The sequence below is a fragment of the Leptosomus discolor genome, chromosome 2 (genome assembly GCF_034619465.1).
Source record: "Leptosomus discolor isolate bLepDis1 chromosome 2, bLepDis1.hap2, whole genome shotgun sequence".
Taxonomy (NCBI): domain Eukaryota; kingdom Metazoa; phylum Chordata; class Aves; order Leptosomiformes; family Leptosomidae; genus Leptosomus; species Leptosomus discolor.
Genome location: NC_141392.1, coordinates 12764784 through 12785687, shown reverse-complemented (window position 1 = coordinate 12785687; position 20904 = coordinate 12764784). Strand labels below are relative to the sequence as shown.

At 37.3% G+C, this 20904-nt stretch overlaps 1 protein-coding gene across 1 annotated transcript in view; it reads right to left on the bottom strand.

Moving 5' to 3' along the window:
* Positions 1–20904, bottom strand: part of KCNK2 (potassium two pore domain channel subfamily K member 2) — a 77500-nt gene that overhangs the window by 12015 nt on the left and 44581 nt on the right. Inside the window, exons 6-8 of the mRNA XM_086460363.1 lie at positions 15031–15191; positions 11618–11804; positions 2993–3132 (exon numbers count right to left, since the gene is read on the bottom strand). Coding sequence (XP_086316489.1) covers positions 2993–3132; positions 11618–11804; positions 15031–15191 — 488 coding nt within the window. The remainder of the gene's footprint in view (positions 1–2992; positions 3133–11617; positions 11805–15030; positions 15192–20904) is intronic.

The following is a 20904-nucleotide window of genomic DNA, read 5'->3' as shown; positions in this document are numbered from 1 at the left end:
GTTTCTAGTATTTGAACTCCAGATAGGTTCCTCTGCTATAATCTGCATCACAGAAGCTGGAACAGACCATTGTAAATTTGGGTTTAACTGAAAAAACAGACAATACTAGAAATTCAGTCTCCTTTGGCTTTCGCTGGCATAGAGGAGACTTGATGACTACATTTCCTCTAAACTCCCTCAGCTGCTTCAGTCAAATTTTCCTAGGCAGATAGCAAGGATGACCTAAGAGCAGCAGTTTTTATCATAAAATGCTACCTGTAAAGCGAATATATGTACAATGCTTCTGTTCAAACACAGCCAACTTTATAACAAAATACAATGTATTCATATGATTTTCTTCCTACAAAGTATCGTTAGGATAGAACACAGAAATAATTTTTCATATTTTCTAACTAGCACACAACTTGTACTATGCCATAATTCAGTTCTCAAACTGGTCTCCATCATTTTAAAACTGAAGCATTTTTAAACTTCTAAAACATTTTCTTTCTATTATGAATTCTCAGACATGCCTGAGAAATGGCTTAAGAGAGGAGATTTCTGAGAATCAGAGATATGATTAATTGAACAAATGGTACCAATTATGTTATGTCTGTCTTTAACCTAACACATGAGACACTTCTATACAGCAAAATCCTGAATACCTGCATCAGCCAAGAGAATTTGGATATATCTGAAGAACAAGGTTTTCCTTTCTGTAGACAAAATGAATTTGCTTGTTTAGGCTACAAAGGTGAGAAAGAATGGGAAGATGAAATAGGGCATACATTCCTGGTGCCTGAGAAAAGAAAGTTTGGCATAACACTGTGCTGCACAACCTGGCAAATGGAGTTTTACTTGATAAAAATACGAATGTATTTGATGTGTTAAAGGAACCCATGAGTTTGCTCAATTCACGTTTCTTTAAATACCTTTTCCAAAGTTAGTTTATATTGAAATAGCTTCAGTACAAAAATAAGATACTATAAAATTCAAACATTCTTAATGTATTATTGTCATTATAATAATATGGATAATGAGACACTCTAAACAAGATTAAACCCTCAGTGTGCTATGTACAATTATATAGTCAAGACAGCATCTTATCCAGAGATCTTACTGTCCGTATAAGAGAGAAGAGTATGAGAAAAGTGAGATCAAAGACCAGATTAATTCTAGGAAGTAGTGTGAAGAACTAAACTGTGTCACCAGTGTCTGAGGAAATGCAGCAAAACCAAGCCTGAAGAAGGTATTTTTGCATAGTCCCAAGTCATAGTGCCTCAGTCATACCACATTTTTTCAAGAATCCAGAAAAAAGTAACCCAGGGAAACTAAGAGCAGTTTAGGAAATGTCACAAGTTGAGAACAGTTAGGCACTAGGAGAGTGCACAGGGGAAATGAAACACACATGTGCTTGCCCAGGTCTTACTTCCTCCTAGTGCAGAGGGAAAAATGGGCTAGACTGACCTAATTCTGAAGTTCAAAATAAGAAAAACCATGCAGATTATTGGCATTTGAAGTGATCTATTGGCTTCCCTGCAGCGAGTGTAAATCATGCAGGTTGGGTGTTAAAGATGCCCTCAGTGCTTTTCCAGAAAACGAAATGGTGACTCTATAAACTGCTGAACTTGCAAATGGGAACACTTGTGAGATAACTGCTGCTCCGTATCTGTGAAGGACACTAGTGAAGCTCATTGCGTAAGAAAAGTTATAAATATCCTTTCAAACAGGGGCAGAAGATGATACTCTTTAAACAAAACTGATCAAATAAATATTGTCCTCTGCCTCAGAGTTAAGTGTTTAGGAAATGCCTGGTAAAAGTGTACCTACAACACACCTGCAACAACGCTGCCTCTAAAGAGCTACGAGCGCAGCAAGGGCAATGGAAAAGGGCTGCCCACCATACATGCCTCACAAAGTGGGCTTAATCCTGCCCAAGCGCCCAGCCCACATCCTCCCGCCTGCTGTCACCATTACTGCTGCTACCTTCTGGTCAGAAAGCAGCAGGGACCCTGAGGGTCTGTAAAGAGTGAAGGTATATGAGGGTAAGCTACCATTTACAGCAGGGTTTTTGGGAATTCATGGATTGCCAGGATTACATCTAGGCATTGATGCCATGCCCTACAGCTAGGAAAACAATTTAAAACAATATAAGTAGTAGGTCACTGTACAGTAAACAATATATTCATTCCATCAAAAAGAAATTAGAGGTTTTATATTTGAGTAACACAAATGAACTGATGCGTGCAGAGGGACTGAAATTAAATTAGAGGGAAATAATGTGTTGCTTAAAACAAAATTGATTTATTTCTCAAACTTCTGGTAAAACCTGAACTATGCTAGCTGCAGTCAAAGGAAATTTTATTTATCCTCTAACATTTTCAAACCCAGGACACCTTCTTAAATGACAAAATTTAAAGTAAAATATTGTAGCACCATAGCGCTAAATACATATTTACAAGTAAAAATATATTTGAACTGAAAGCAATGCACCAGACTACAAATAACTAGGCATGCCGCTGAAGATACTATGGTAAAATACACCCAGGCATATTCAAATAATTCATCGCATGATATGAAACATTTTTTCTCTCAACACTATAAAATGATCAAAGGTATCTTGAATGTAACTATTTAGTGATTTAGTATTTTTTCTTTACATACCTGCATCCTATATAAAAACAAATTAGAATGACTTTTGCCTCAAAAATTAAGGACTACATTCTACTGTCTAGAATAATCCTTTTAGGAGATTTTTTCCTATAAATCAGATGCAATTGTGCATATGCACTTAATTTAATAATACATTTAATCTAATTTTATATACAGCCATGTAAAACTCACTGTATGATTAGGCTGCTACAAAGTCTTCTGCAGTTCGAGCTGCAGCATATACTACATACATAAACAGCTTTGACCTATGCCCTAAGAGCAAAAGTAGCTATAAACTCACCTGACTTCTAAACAAAGATTTTTTAAAGTACTATTTTTTCCCCATTCAAAATGTTCTTACCTCTTCCTTTGTCTTTTTTGATATGACTCTTAGCCAGTCTCCAATCATGCTGAGGACAGCTGCAAAGTAAGCAAGCCCAACGAGGATCCAGAACCACACCACTGGCTTGTAAAAATCTAGGTACTCAATATCTGATCCCCCTGAAAAACAATACCATTAAAGTTAAAGCAGACTTAATAGTTATAGATGCAAAACTGTTTTTAAATACATTATTTTCCAAAAAAAAAAAAAAAAAAAAAAAAAAAAGCCAGTTATATTTCTTACAACTTTTTCTGTTTTCTTACCCATACAAAAGTTCATAGCAAAACATTCTGTTGAATTTGAATAAATGATGATCTAACTTCATCCACTCTTGAAAACACAGTTTGGAGTATGCACATTTTAGACAATGATTGATAAAAATTCATAACAATTTAAAAAAATGAACACAGACAAACTGATTCAACTTCTGATATATCATTATTTAATGTAGAGTTCATTGAGGACAGCTTGAATGAAAGGACTTCCCACCTGCTCCAAATAACAATGCTGATTTTAACTATTGCTCTGGAATATGTAACATGTTCATATCCAGAGAAATCTGATTTTGCAAGGGCTTTGAAACACATCTCAATACTTGTGTAAATCCTTTAGCCCTGTAAAGAAGAATAGCACCTGCACTAGAAGTGTCCCTGTTGGGGAGACAAATATTATCATCTCCATTTTGCAGAGGAGGAAACCAGGGTGCAGGGACTTGAGCTGAAACTGATCATACTCAAAGAAAAAGGTGGATAAAATAGATGTCAGCTGAAGGCTGTCTGTAATGGAGCTTTCAGGTACAAGAAAGCTATAGAGAACAGATGCCTTATTTCCACACAAGAAAAGTTATGTTCATCCAGAGCTCTTGACAACACAGAATAACTCATATTTCACATCTTGCAGTACAATAAAACAGAAGCCTTAAATTTGCAATTCAGCTCTGTTACAACGAATAAAATCAGGCTCCTAGTTTGAGTTGCTGCTAGTAGAAGTTTGATGTGCATATCTGCCCACAATTGAAGAGAGTCTACAGTAAAACCTTTTCAGGAATATTCAAGTAGTCTGTACATATGTAATAAGTTGCTTTATCTATCTGCATCCTGTACTGAAACAGTCAAAGGAAAATTGGCCCCAAAATATCAAGCACCTTGTTACAGTAACAAGATTAACTCTCATGAAGAGTAATGGTTTTTCCTAGCTGTTATTACCTAATCATCACAGAGATTTCATGCAAATAACAAAGAATTTTACTGATGGTTATCTTTGTATGGAAGCCCTCAGAGATAGAAATTTTGTTATTCTCATGTCAATAAGATCCATTGAGCTGTAGTCGTTTACTCAACTATCCAAGAGATGAATCCACATTGCAAAAATGGATATACTTTGACACCCTCACAGTCACAAGCAGGGTACAAGACAGGGCTCTGTCTGGAACAGAAGACAGCCAACCAACAAAGGGCTGAATTTGTCACAGCCCAAGACAAACAAAATGTCAGCAATGACGCCATTTGTTAACAACCAGCTCATGTCAATCCAGTAAATCAAGATTTTAGGGATGATTCACACAAAATTTGTTGTTATGCAAAAAATGGTTGATAACCGCCATGTCTTTGCTCTCTCAGGAGCTAGTAATGAACCACACTTGGTGGTTCATCTTCTCCAGCTGTTCATACAATGCACCAGAATCATATAAAGCTGGTTTCTGATTTTTGGTTTGTTAAGTTTATAAACTGAAACTGGAAACTAACCCTGCCAGTCTGCAGGGAGCATTTCCTTCACAGTTTACACCTAATTTGTTTACAGCAAGGTTAATTACCAGGGCAAGAGTTAGGACACATTCATATTCGATCAAGAGTTTTCTTTACTATCTGGCCAGGAGGTGGCTCCATCTAGCCATGCCCAAAGGAGCTTTCCTAAATTTAGAAAGGGACAGTCAACAGCCCTCTAGGAAAAGACTTAACAGCTAAAATCTTTATTAGCTGTGGAGCTTCTGAATTTCAAGGACTCCTTGGATGAGGTGTCAATTTAATGGAATACCAGGGAGAGAGACACACTCCTGAGATAACTATTGTTTCCTTACACTTATGCTTAAATGTCATGCTACACATGACGCTTAAATGTCATGGAGTGCTCTAATGCAGTTACTGGGAATGTCATTAAATAGGATTTTACTGGTAGGAAAACATGATCTGAAGTCAACTGTACTGAATTTAAAGTAAATGGAATTCATTAACCATTGATTTACAATTGTCATAAACAGGTATGAATGTATTTGGGTATGAGTATATATAGGTAAAAATATTTATACTGAAGTATATAAGATAATTCATCTAATGATTTTACTGGTAATGTTGTAAAAAGCATATCAACATGATACATTTGCACAGATTATTCATAGCATAATTTTTACTTAATAATGCTATCTTTTTTTTTTTTTTTGCAAAGCATGTTATTTTATGTAGCCTTTTAGGAAGTAAAATGCTGAGAAGCTGAATTTTGTTGTTCGTTTGGCAAAACCGATTTTGTGGGCCAAGGGACAAAACTTTTTTCCAACTTTGTTTGACCTCTGCCTGAAATGGATCACAACCCCAATGAAGAAGAAATATATCTCCCAGCTGGAGTGTGCTTACTCTTTAACCAGAAGTCTCACTGCCGTAATCTTTTACCAAGAGCAGATCCAGTTTATTACTGAGAAGTTTCGTGCTAAAGATTTGGTCCAAAGTCACTTGAAGCCTATGAGAAAATAAAGTTTTTCCATCCATCTTCATCAAAGGCTGTTGTATTGCTGCTGCCACCGTTCTTACATCTGCCGAACAACTTTTGCATTATTTGGGATTTTCACCACTTTGGAAGATACAGGTTTACGGCCCAAACGCATGTTCCTTACTGAGGTGAAAGCTCTGTGTTTTAGTGAAAGATGGCATTAAAGATTTCAGGGGTGTATTAGGGCAGATTCTGGTTTTCAGGTAAGGGATCAGGTTTTCAAATGTATGTATATATTTTTATTTATTTATTTACATAAAATAAGTACATTTTAAGTAAATAATTTTCTTCATTGTTGCCACTCTTTTCCCCATTCTTTCTGCAGCTAACTGACTCAAAATTGAAGCACTCAATTATTTCTGTGAAGTTGCCTGGTTTTGTTTGCATTTCTGCTTCAAAAGCAGAAGCAGAGAATAGAAAGTGCTATTGGTATTTTGTATCTTAATTCCACACCAGCACAAATTTCTGGGTTATTCAAAAGTTGGCCCTTCAAACCAGGAAATGTCTTTATTATTTTTTAACGGCAGTACAAATTATTCTGGATGTAGAAATGTGATTAACTCCAAACACAATTTTAATGCCAGAATAATGAGTAGCTGTCCATCATCTCCATTGTGACAAACCTGGCCAACAGGCTTAATCCAGAAATGTCATTTGTCCCACTCCAAAGAAATATGGAGGTTCAGTCCTGCGGCTTGAAAGGAATTACCTCAGAGAACTGCAGAAAGCGATGGAGAAAGGCTAGCTTATGGAGAGACGTGGAAAAGCAGCATGCCTGGGACAAGATAACACTGCACTGTCTGTGACAGAAGATGTAAGTAGGCCATACGAGTTGCTTGATGCCACTCAGTGGAAAATGGAGAGCTACTTCAGAATACAAAGCACAGCTATAAAACACTCCTTACACGCTGTCCTATACAGAAATTGAGCCAGGCATGGCATGCTGACCTAAGCTTAAAGCAGGCTGCGTGGTTCACACCAGACAGCCCCTATTATGGACATGAAATCCTGAGGTGGCAAAGAGCACTTCCAAATGCCAAAAAAAGACACAAAGCCTGTAAGAGCTGTGTGCTCTCCCACAGGATACTCAACACACACCTCCTGCTTGGCACAACAGCGATTTCCATCTGCAGAGGTCTTTCTGCAGGGTAAGTAATATCACATTGTGAGAGCAGATCAACTGGGCTGCTGTGACCACCAAGTGAAGCGTTCCAGTTCTGTGACATTAAATGAGTCTAAAATATCTCAGTACTCTACAAACTGGGTCTCAGGCCAAGCAATACACTGCAGACCCAGATATGTGTATTACAGTGGCAACATACCCAATCCAATTACAGACTAAAACTGTAAAGAAGCAATAAGCTAAAAATCAGAGCTCAAGCAAGGAAAAAAACAACAAAAAGAAAACCAAAATGAGTTAGAATACTTTCTTAAGAGAGACTTGCAGAATTCTGTCATCTGTTGAATTGGACAGATTGCAGCATATCATCATTATGCCTTGCTGTGAAACAGACTACTGATGTGCTATTTACATTTCTGACCTCTACTTAATTCAGCAAAGTTTTGGACATCTCATCTAATTTAGATTTGAAACCCGTTAGGTTAACTCCCTTAGAAATATTGGACTATATGTTCCAATCTGCACTTCAGTTAAAGGATTTATCTGCACATGTGAACAATATATTGTCATGTTATATATATATATACACACACACACATACGTACCTCAGTGCTAACTTTAGTACCCAGTAATATCTTTCATTATACTAAAAATGACACATTTGACATGAAAAGATCACTTTCTTTTCACTTTCACAGAATATTCATAATATTGACTGGATTTTCTTCTGTCATATTAATGTCAGTGTTTTCTCTTGAAAACAGGAAAAGGGATGTTTGACTATGTCCTGATTTTCATAGAACAGTGCAGGTTGTAGTACAGTTTCTTCCTTTTTTTTTGTTAAAAGCTACAACAATAAACTTTCTTCGATTACAAAAAATTACTTATTCCCTACACATTTTTTTTAAAAATTTAACACCTCCAAAAATTAGAAAAATCAAACCATTTTTTAAGACAGAGAAACAAATATTAAGTTTCTCTTTTGGAATACTGTTTGTATATTTTCTTGAAGACGCACTACAAGGGGTCTTCATCTTTTCCCTCCTTGCATGCACCTTGAGCGATCAGTCTTTTATGTTTTTCTTAAGGCTTCACTTGCTGGTGGAAACTGCAGCTGAAATTTCCATTGGCTCCAAATAGCAACCTAGGTGCTGAGTACAAAAAGGGACGTTTTGGCATTCTAGTTTCTAGAAACAGAGTAATTGGTCTCCAGGAAAAATGAGAAGAGACTTGTAGAAAAATTCTGGAGAACTCTACAAGAATTTCTGATATGACAACCTGCACTTCAGCCTTTAACACCATTACAGTCCTGAATTCCAAGTTCTTCTGTTGGATCTCATTTGGAACAGCTATTTAGAAACACTCTCTCCTTTACCTCCTAAAAGGGCTTCTTTTCAGCTCTCAGCTGCAGTGGTGCCAGAAAGCAGCAAGTTCCGTGTTAGATGGAACATGTCATAAATGACAGATATTGTAAGAAATGTTTCTTTTAACCCCAATACACATATTATCACATCCATGACATTTGTATGTAGTGCTTGCAAACATGTTATTTCCTCTGGGATGACAGTTCCTAGAAAAAAATTACCAGAATATTTAGCAGTTTTCAAATATTTAGTAATTTTGGATTTTTGACGGAACTTTATGAGCCAAAACTGACACATAATCTTCAAACAGCCCATAGACCTCCAATATGCTACAAGAATTCCCATTTTTATTTTTATTGCTAACAAAGTTCACTATAATTGCAAATTTTAGTATCACTGACCACCACTCTGGGTTTGACTATAATTCTGAGTGGAAGAAGGTAATTTTCACTCTAAAGATTATTTAAGAAACATGCCTTTCTGGCCAGGAAAAATCAGAAAAAGGAATAAATTAATGCCAGCGTGAGATTTTTTCCAAAATGCATTGCCATCTAGGCACTAAGTGGACTGAAGCATCATTCTGCCTGTTGCATGCCTCACCGTGACAAACCAGAACCAAGAATACCATGCTGTAGAGCCGCAATTTCAGATGCAACACCCATATTGTCTCATGACAACCTCCTCTACAGTGTTATACAGCATTACATGCCTTAACTCTACATGCTTGTTTCACCCCTGTTTATGGCACTCAGCTTTCCTAAACTTTCAGGAGAGAGTGTTCTAGATTATATCTACCACAAAAATATCAATGGCCCTTAGTGTCTGCATGGTAGTTATGACTTACCTAAAAGAAAAACAAGCAAACCAAAAAAATCATAAAGACAACTCACTAATTTGTTAGCATGCAAAAGATTCTGCATAATTCCTCAAAACTAATACGGAAGCCTACTCCTTAAGACAAATTTTATTAGCTCTATTGAGAACACGCAGTGTCAGTTTTCTTCAAACAGCTTAGGATTTATGCACACCAATGACTATAAACTACCACAACGCAAAGCACAGTCAATGAATATCTTACCTATTTTTCAGAATTTCTGTTTAACTAGACAATTATGTACTGGGATGACAAGAAAACAAATAGACATTTTTGAAAAATCCTTCAAGTCATCTGCCATAAACTGAGTATTTCAGTCCACACAAAGATGATAATATTGTCAACTTCATCTCTGACAAAATACAGTCCAGTGGCAATGTTAACCCCCCACTTATGATGGAGATAGTCATCTAACACTGTTCTCTTGAGCATCATCTCTGCAAGCACAAATCCAATTCCCACAGACTGAAACTTTAAGTCAAAAACATATCACAGCACAAAATCAAGTCTTGTGCATGTTACTCTACAAGAAAATAGAAAACATTAATGACATTTTGACATCATGCATTTACAGCGGAACTTTAAAAAAAACATATATGAAATGAACCATAGAAGTTCACAAGCTATAGAACAATGTAATTCAAGGACATCCCGTAGAAAAAGAAAGTGTTTCCTGGTAAAATTAAAAACCAGACACGATGTAGGAACAAATTATAATATCAAGCGGTCTACAAATAGAAAGATCCATGGAAATATATAATGAGAGTAATGATAAATGTACCCAGTGTTCTAGTTAGAGCCAAGTGGGCCATTTCACATAATGCTTTACAGTAAATATAACCAGGCCTTTATACACTATTATTTTTATTCCCTAATGTACAGATACGCCTCAGGAATGAAAGTCTAAACACCCAGACTCATGGCTTGAAAACTGTATAAATATTTTTTGGTGCTAGTTAGAATCTGACCAGAATTACAAATTCCTGAAGACAAAATGGAAATAAGAAAAACAGTATGGGAAAGGAAAATGGAAAGGGAGGTATCATTCAAAAGAAATAAGGAAACATCACAGAAAGCTACGTAAAAGTCAAAATAAATAAATTTAATTTGCCATTTTGAAGCCCAGTTTATAGTTCACAAGAATCTTTGGCAACTTCTCACGTGGCCTGTTCTTTTTAAACAGCTTGCATAACCTACTATCTTCAACACTAAATAAATTTCCCCCAATTTTACCCAGATCATTTATGAAGATGCCAAACAGTTCAGATACTTCGGAGGTCTCTGTGGAACTTCACCAACCTGAAAAACTTTTGCCGTTGACAAGACCAGTCACATTCCTGCCATCAAGGCAAACTTTAGGCAGGCCTGCAAGTCACTAGGAGGAGTCACCCGACCCGAGACCCTCACCTTGGTGCACCTGGACTCACGCAACAGCCGTAGCTACAGATGGGACACCAGAGGAGCCCACGCCACATGGATGTCTGCTAGAAACACTTCCCTCCAGCAGAGGAGCTCACTGACAGCAGCCCAGCACTGCTGTCCTTCTCAGCTACCTCTGCCTTGCATAAAGATTAGAGGTGGGATAGAGGCATCTCATAAGCGAGAGAGACAATGGTGCTGCATCAGGAGAAGCATAAGGTCAGGCTGAAGAAAGCAAGTCTCTCACAGAGCACAAAGCTCTGAATTTCTAATCCTCACCTCAACACATCACTGACTTGGATCAAGATGCTTTCTCAACACAGAAAACATATACTTGCTCAATCCTATTCCGAGAAGTGGTCTAACACCTTTAACACCTTTTCAAGAAAAAAGTTGACGCAGAGAACTGGCCCAAAGTATTTTTAGCTCAGTTTGACAAAGTTATTTTCAGCCAATCCAATTGGGTTAACAGAACCACAAAAGTTGAACACATTATCTATGGGTTGTGCTAAATCTTCTCCTTACATTACAAAACACATACGGACAAACATGTACGTAACAAGCAAAAGAAAGCAAGCACAGAAGCGGGATCCAAAAGCAATAGAGAGATCTCAATGACAGAAACAGAGCTCTGGTACAACACTTTGAAAGTAAGAGATGCACACAAAAACTATGTCATATAACTTCACAGGGTGAGACATTTAAGCAACTCCAGCTGAAAAAAATTACAGTTAGCAAACTAAAATAGTGTATTAATTCTTGCACTTCACTCAATGCGTAAGAACAACAAGTCTACCAGAAAATTAAGCAAAGCATCTTTTAAAAGTACAGGAGAAGATTTTGCAGAGACAGGCACCATGCATTTCACTGTCCCACCTCCTGTCTCTAGTCTGCTACATCATCCAAGGTGAGGGCAGGCCCCCTCACGTGCACTGACGCAAGAACGATAAAGGGTAAAACTGGGAGAGAGGCACCATAACAGACATGTGTCTGTCCCAAAATAATACAAAAATGCAGAACATATATCACTGTGCAAATTATAAGACAGAGTTATGAGAAAATCTTACCTGCAACATAGTCACCAAATCCAATGGTAGTTAAAGTGATAACCACAAAGTAAATTGCATCTAGTGTGCTCCAGCCTTCTATGTGCTTGAATATAACTGCAGGAAGAGCAACAAACAGCACGCAGCCAAACAGTATGAATATTATTGTTGAAATGATGCGAATCTTTGTCTGACTCACATTCCATTTCTGGAAAGGGAAGGGGAAAGAGAGGAAACCCATCGTTAATAAAACTGCACCACTGTACATAAGCACCTATCACGCTCAGTGAGCACTACACTGCTCAAGAGGACAGTGCATTATAATTCTCAGACAAACAGGAAAATCAAAGCAGGGTGTTGTTTTTTAAAAGGGTTTTCAAAGCGAACATGACTATCCTAGGAAACATTTGCCAACAGAAAATGCAGAGCAGGGCTGGACTGTTCATTGTGGTCAAGCTTATGATCTGGGTGAGTGGCATGTGTGGCATTCATTAACATTAACAGGTGATCATGCTAAAGTTTTGAGTGAGCTTCAAGTAGTGCTTGCACCTGCAATGTTTCTACTTTTGTGCATCCACAATTAACTGAATAAAAAAAGTTAATTTTAACCATATAGTTTTCTCTAATCAAGTAATTGGCTAAGAACTCCACCTAAGCCACTGCAGACATATTACTGGCCAGGCAATGTGTGATCATGCTTAACTGTTCTTGTCATCAGAAAGTTTTCCTAATGCTTAACCTGCATTTCGTCTCCTTCAGTTTAAGTCTGCTATTTACGGTCTTATCCAAGGCAAAGAAATTGCTACTTTGCTCTTTCCAGCAAAATTTTTACAGGTGTCTTCTTTCAGTCATATGTTCTTTAGAACAAATAAATACATTTCTTTCAGTCTTTCTTCACTTGTCTATTCTTGTTGCCATCACTTGGCTCCAGCAAACTAATCTGTGTTTTGTAAGTGTTGTACTCAAAACTAGATATAAAAAAAATACTACAACACAGAATGAGAGAATTCTTTCTTATGCTTTGCCTATTTATTTATTTGCACTCCTATTCATACTTCTAACTATGATATGTGCTTTTTCACAGCAGTATGACATTAACCTATGTTAATATATGAGCCCATGGAGTCCTCAGAACATTGCTACAAAATTGCACTGACAGCTGTTTCCGGACATGTAATTACATATTTTATTATTGCTTCATATAATGCTTTGAATTGGTCCTTTTTGAATTGAATCCTACATATTCAGACTGCTTTTCAAAATTTTCAAGATCATTTTGGATTCTAATTCTGTCCTCCAACTTTTAGTTCTCTCCCCAGCTTGAGATGATAATCTGTAGATTTAATGAACCAAGTCCTTTATTTGTTGTGTAAGCTATTAATGATTTTTTTTACAAAAAAACTGTACCAAAGCTAGAACAGACCACTGCAAATTCCCATTTGATGTGACCTGCCAATTTGCATTTTTCCAAAGAGTTTTCCATCCATCCAAAGCATGCTGCATCAACTTAAAAGAAGCAAGGGAATGCACAAAACTGGAAACTTTCACAAAAGGAGACCAAAAATTAAATCAGATGGTTCATGATACGTGGTTTCTTGTATTTAAGTTTAGTGCCAACGGAAACTAGGTTTTACAGTCAGCATGACCAAGGTCCAGCTTTTGTAGTCACAGTAGTTTGGTTTATGGTAACATGAAACTCCCTGCTCTGACCCAACAGCATCTCCCAGTTGTTCTTTTGGAGAACTAGTAAACAGAACAAGGGAGTGTTCCGGACTACTGTTTTCATTCTCATATTGCAAAAGGGGGCAAGATGCCGCTTTTTATGTTGGGCCATTCTTGTTGTAGGGATACATCCATTACAAAAAAAGGAAAACCATTATCCCTATGGGCAACAGGCTGAGAGACAGACAAGCTGGTCTCAATCTTTTGTACTTTTAAGCAAAAAATAAAATTCAGTTATAAAAGAACAGAAAGGATAAAAATAAAGTGTTCTTATGGATCGTTCTTGCCTTTTTTAGACAAATCTCAATGGAAATGGATGTTATTCACCAGTACCTTGTCTGGACTTGAACTGATGTTTCAAAGTCAAAAATACCTGCCTTTTCTTAAAAAGCTTTCAAGCTTGTATTTACCTATTGCATAAGACTACTCAGCACAGTCCCAGTTTGCTTTGCTTTGCTTCCAAAATAAAGGCCTGGCAGACCCTTTCTACATAGAAAATGTGTCCTACATGTAAGATTAGGGTTTGTTGCAGAAGAAAATCCTTCTAACATTTGCAGTGCTCATGCAAACAGCTACAAAGTCAGGCTGCCTACTAAGTATTCACTGGATATGACATGTTCTACATATCAAAAAACAAATATTATTTCATACATGTTTTGAACATTAGGTCGTAGTTAAACCTACAACATTTTACTAAAGGTTAGCAAAACATCTAAATAATTGATTTTATTAAGTATCATTAGGCTATTTATTCTGTGCTTCAAAAATCTCAGTAAATACATTTTTAATAACTGCATTAGCAAAATACAACTTTAATAAACTTTTCTGTGTGTGAAACAGAGACTAAGTAAATTAAGTTCCTCTGCTAGAATTCAAGGCATTTGGTTGTTAAGGGCTGGCTATGGCTGAACTTTAACAATATCTGCACAAGCCTCTAGTCTGTTTGACAGGTCTCTTCTTCTACTGAAGCTGTGCCACTTTGCAGGAATAATTAAAGATCAACAGCCAAAGAAAATGAAGGGCATGAACCTCTAGGCTATGCTAAGCAGTTTAGCAGAAGCGGCTGAAAATACCTTAAACTCTAGAACATCCTACAGCCTAGTGAAGAGTCCAATGTCAGGGAAGCACCAACAGTCTCTGTACCATTCAGGCAGTCCTGCTTCTGCGAATGCCCAAAGCTTTAGTCACCTATAGACTCATAAATCTGGAAATGTAGGTGCCTACAGACTGTAAGCATTTCCTCAACTATGATGGCATCTGAGTAGAGATTTTAAGAATTATGATTTCAGACTCAGACACCAAATGTCTTCTCTAAATCAACTCAAAGCAGCAGCAATAATTTCCACATTACACCTACAGCTCCTCTCTTCCATCTCCGAGTCGCTGATTTCCTAATACAATCTATATGAAAAACTTTAAAGATAAGCATCACAGCAAGCTTAGGAGTCTTATAAAGGCCAAGCAAAAATAAAGTATTTTGGATCTTGTTCCTCTTCCCAACCATAATTACTGTAGAAAGTTCTGGGATTCATCCAGTTCTCAGTTAAAGCTGTTCAATAACATGTTCCGATTTCACGAAGTTCTTCCTGCCTTCCGCTATACATCTGATTACAATGATGAGCTATACCCTATTTTTCAAACTTTTCATTTCACTTGTTAACTTCAGAACAACAAGCTGCATGAAGAACAGAAGAGGCAGCCAGCATACTCACAACAAAGGTATCTTCTACTTTGGCAATTCCTTTTCCAAAGATCGTCCCTAGTTGATCTCCAACACCAGCCAACAGAAAACCAAACAGAGGAATTCCCAATAAGGCATAGATGATACAGAATATCTTTCCACCTTGTGTGCGTGGGGAGATGTTTCCAAAGCCTAAATTACAAACAACTTGAGATGTTTAAGAAGTTACATATATTACATTACACATTTTAAAAGGACTGCAGGAACAGAACAGTTAAGTTATCCATATGACACAGCAAACATTGTTAAAAATCAAATGAAAGTGTAGGTCATACAATTAAACTGCTGCACCGTTCACCAACTTATTTTTATATTGTATATGTACCATGGAGGAAAAAAGGCTCTCAGAAAAAAATTCTTTTTTTTTTTTTAATAAAGAACAGTTTTTCTTATCTACTACATGTAGCTAATACCAATTGGATAAGCTATGTCTTAGCCTCTGCTACCTGGAAATGTCTGTTACTGGACTTGTAATCAACAGGCTGTAGTATTTTTAAACAAGATACAGTTTTCTTCCAGATGTCCTGTGCTTCAAAGTGAAGCAGTGCGAAAAAAAAAAAAACCACACTTGGATGAGCAAAACAGGGCTTTCTAGCATAAATGGGACTGCTTAGAGACTTCATTATTAAAGGCTTTGGTGTTCTTAGTGTTGCAAAGCAAGCTTAAAAAAAAAACAGTTTACAGTTCACAGCTCTGCCCATTTGAAAGTGGAAATAATATTGTCTTCACTGGCTTGTGCAAAAGAGCACCTTGATATGCCTGTGGTACCTTGATTGCTGCTGGTCCACTTAGAGTGGAGAAGCTGAAATACGAAGAGCAAAGGCCCCAGCATCTGTGAAATGCCTTCAAATGCATCTCCCAGGATTGGTATTTTAATGATTTGGCCAAGGTCACATAGGCAGAACCCTTCAGACAAGTTTCATGAGTGTCAGTCCTCAGTTTTAATTCACAATTTTTTTCTCCTCCAAACTCATGTTTTGGGGGAGCAGCAGTAGTAACACCCCAGCATTTTTGACATTGTTTCACTTTTCAACACAACGATGTGCACAACATGCCACAACAATGGCAAAGGAGGGACAACTTGTCAGAAAAAGGCTTATTTTCCTTGGAGAATTTAAATAAAAGCCTTTTCTAAAAAAACTAGATTTCTGGTGGAAAAAAATAACTTGTAAATAAAAAGTAAAATATTTTAGCAAGTAATTGAGAAATTTGTTTCTTAATGTCTTAAATTTTGCATAAGACATAATTTTCATATATACAAAAATCATTCAATGAAAATCCCATTTTCCCGTGAAAAAGCTGATAGACATTTTATCAGCTCTATTGAGAGCTTGCAATGTAGTTTTCTTTTCAAAATAGCTTAGTATATTTGCACAATGCGACTGTAAGCTTCTACAATATAAAGCACATTTAATGAATATCTTGGCTGTTACCAGAATTTGTATTTAACTATTTTGAGCATGTTGGTTTAACACATAGATTTTCTTTATGAAATTTAACTTAATTTTTGGTTCTGCTGTTATGTAGATAAGGTACACTGAAACTCTATTGTCAAAACTACTTTTTCCTTTCAGTATACAGGAGACAAAGCTGCCCCTCACTCAACTTCATTAAAATAAAATTAAATGACATTGGGAATATATTTCAGTCATAGGTATTTTGCCCTAATATCAGTTTCCAGATAGTAACTGTGTAAACAATAAAGGCAATGCTGATAGAGTTCAGTTAGATAAAAAAAGTAAAAGAGTTTATATTAAAATTTTCCCAAAACCATGACTAATAAACCCTGTCAAACTAAACAAAATGAACAAAATTAGATGAAGTATCACCAATTACAGGTTGTGGAGTCCTCCAACTTCGTAAATTTTCCCTGCACTAATATAATGAAAAAAAAGTCTGACTCAGTCAAGTGGAAAAAGTCACAGTGCCTTTAGACCAACCTAGTATCCCTGCCTAACCCAGAGCCAGGGCTAAAATTACTGATTATTATATTTCAGGAAATTTCAGCTCCACTGAGTTCACTCTGTCCCTTCATGCACCAAGCAGAAAAGACCCTTGAGTTTTAAAATAAAATTGGCTCATCACCAACCAAAAGGGGACAAACAGATCCAAGCTACTCTGTTTTCATAAACATGGCTGTTTATGCACCAACAGGAGCTTGAATAGTTGCCAGGGTATAATTCCTGAGGGGTCTTAATGCAATTCAGAATCAGGGGTCTGGATATGCCAGAAAAAAACTCGTACTAGGGGATTTGGAAATTGCTCTCCCCAACACCCTTTTCTTTTTTTTCTTTTTCAGATTAAGAACTGTATTCAACTGCTATATACAAAAGTGGTGTCTTGTAACAATGTCAAAATACCAGCTCAGTGAAGCACATGCCAAGCAGGCAGTTTTGCTCAGTTAGCTTCATAAAGCAAACCGGCATTCTCTGTGCATCCCACAGCTATTAGAGACAATCACTGCTGCGGCACACTTCTCATCTGCTGCTAATTGTTATGAGGACACGAAGTTCACGTTCAGCGCTGTGTGTTCTCCTCCCTAACTTACAGCCATGTCTTGCTCAAGAAAAGGATGGTACCTCACTTCTACACTCACAAATTCTTGCTTTTCATCCTGAAAAATGACCAATGCTTTTCTTCCATCAACAGCATATCTTGTATTATCAATTATACTTTTTAAAAAATCTCACACATTACTGGACAAAATAATAAGCCAACAGGTAGTAGTTTATCTCTGTCCAGATGCTCACTGCACATAATACAAACCATGGCGCTCACTGCACATAGTACAACCTACATGACAGATAGGACATGTGCTTTAGTGAACTGATCGGCCAAAGTGTTTCCATCACACATTAATCATATTTCCTACAGTGTCATGTTTTATACCAGTTTCCTGCTGTACACCACAGCCTACTTTACAAGTTACACAAATTGTCCTTACATCCTACTTTTGCTTTCTCCAGTGAAAAGCTAATCCATCATTTATATGTATTTATATTTCATATTGTTGATGTAATTCCTGAGGGTTTTGTCTCAGAAAAGTATTATCCTTTTCCTAAAAAAAAAATAAAAAATTAAAAAAATTAGAAGAATCCTGCTGCTAGGTAAAATCCAAGGAAAACTCCATTTCCAACACTGTGCTTGGAGAGAGGTACATGGCCACAGGAATGCCATCACATATCCCTGCCTGCCACAAAGCATGTGAAGGGCAGGAACACCTGGCACAGCTGGAGCACCTCCCTGGCACGGTGTTGCCACTTCAGAGTTCCCACTTCTGCTCCAGAGGCCAGCATAAAGTCTATGACTGTCTTGCTCACCGAGAAACCTCAGGGAATCAGCCACATCATACCACACTCTCTGATGCCTCTTCCCTCCCTCTGAGCTGCTTGCCTAGAGGGGATGGGGGTGGCACACACTGTAATCGTGCAGGCAACCTCAGTACCTCGGTTACTCTTCACACCTCTGGTCCCATGCAGCTTTTCTCTTCCCCTGTTTCGTTTTTCTCTTCCTCTCTTACCCACTACTAAGTGGGTAGTTCCCAGAACCAGTTGGTTCCCCATTACAACCAGTACACTTAGACAGGAATGAACAAAGCACTTGATTTAGGCTTGCTAATTTTGTTGGAAAGTTTCCCTCAAAGAGCTTTTAACCAATGCTATCCACAATGAACAGTACAGAGTACAAAATTAACTTGCCGAATGGGATCAGATTCACCCAAGGTAATGTTAGCACCATTTTCAGACCGTCCTTCCCCAATGCACCTTCCCCTTCACTCTCATAACCAGGAGCACAATTTGCCTCCTAGTTGCACCAAATCCCTTTCATGTCCCGCTAAATGCTTAGCATGCCTTTAATGCCCAAGGGGCACTGTGCATTTAGAATACGTTGTCTCTGACAAGCAGCTGTGGACAAGAAATGCATTTTAGAAGGAACTTCCAGTAACCTGAGTGAATTAAGAATAAAAGGCCATTGTAAGTAGATTGTAACTAATTGTTCCATTCAACAAAATCATATATTCCATGGTTTCAGCTCCAAAACCCATCCAGACTCCAAGATTCAAAATCAGATTCAAAGGGTACCTTAGTCCCTTTGGTCAACAATAGAGACGGAAGCAAGGGTATGCTAAATAAAAAGAAAAAAAAAAAAAAACCAAACCAAAAACCCAAGACTTTGTAGGAATTAATTTCATTTTCATGTCCCCTTTTCTGACATATTTCTTTGAGGATGAAAGTCTGTGTAACTTTCCCATCTGAAATAGATTTGCTATTAAGTAGAAATTAGTAACTGTGATAACTACAAATATATTCCTGCTTTTGAGCAAAAAAATGTCTGAAGTTTCAATTTTGAGTTGGATCCCCCCGCCCCCAACAAACAATAGGTTATATTGCAAATATGGAAAAGTTTGAAATGCAGGAAACTCTCATACAATTGACAAGACACTTTTGTACAGTGATGAGGCTGTCTTTGCATTCAAACCTTCATAATGTAATCATAATAAATAAGTAGAGAAAAAGATGCTTTTGTTTTCCAGTTAACCAGTATCTCAGTCTTTTAGATATATATTTTCAAAGTGGAGTTAGAAGAATAGAGACTCCAAACGAATATATTTTCACAGAAAATTCCTAGACAAAGCAGGGCTTCTAACTGAAACTATCTGGCTGCAATTAAGTATTTCTCATGTGAAAGATTATAGGTGCTTTTGAGAGTTCTAGGACTAGATTTTACTTGCAAAATTGACTGGAGAAAGAGTGGCACCACTTATGATTCATTTATATAAAATAGCTCAAGTGGGATTGAAAGGTCTGTGGAAGGTTTGAAACATTTTCCTTCCAAACAAGAAAATGTAAATTCAAATACCAGTAAATGTTTTCTCACTGTTTTTGACATTCCTCAGACTACACGAGACATCATTCATCATGCAGGAAACAAAGTGAAAACTATACTGAAATAATGTCATATATTTTGAGATATGAGAAACAACTCTCATCTGTAGGTTTGGATACGTGGGCAACTGGTGAAATGGTTCAATAGTGAAAGATAAACAATTTGGCAAACACGCACGCACACCCTCAATTACATGAAAGTGGATTACAGAAACTTGATACTGAGAAGATTGCATAGACTTGGAGGAAAGGCTGAGCTCCTGGCTGCAGAATCCCATGAGGCTAGAGCCAGGTGAAGTGGCTGCCATGCCCTTGGCTTCAGCCTCCGGACACTGTGTGGAACTGGCGGCAGTATCGCGGTTATGCAGCTCAGTTACAGTGATTACGCTTTTCAAAGGGCATACGTGTGTTTTGATACTGAATGTCAAGTTGATTTTAAAAGATCAAAAGATGCTTTTTCCAGGCCCTGAGGACCTATCTGACGAAATCTTTATGAAAGGTACCTCGCTGCATTTCTAGTAGCTAAGACGCTTTTTACCTTTGGATCTCCACTCGGGCTCAGGAGATTAGCATTTTAACACATGCCTGCCCATCAGTGCCAAGGCAAAGATGTGCACTTATTCAGAGATAAATAAGATAGCTGTTTTAGCATAAATAATCATTAAACAAAAAGGCAGTATATATATCCATACTGGCTATGCGGAAATCTCTGCATATACTGCAGAAATAATAAAACTTGCATGTTTGTGTTCATTGTGTGGAAACACCTGCATTTTTACACTGATCTCTTTTCCTTTCCTCTTCTTAGCTCTGTCCTATGGAGTATACTCCAAAGTTTGACATGCTTGTGTACGCCCATGTCATACAATATATATTTACAAATAAATATTTCATGGAGTTTTACGGCTTTGGTTATTAATAGTATAAGGGCATTTTCAGTCTTACTTGTGAGGGCCCTC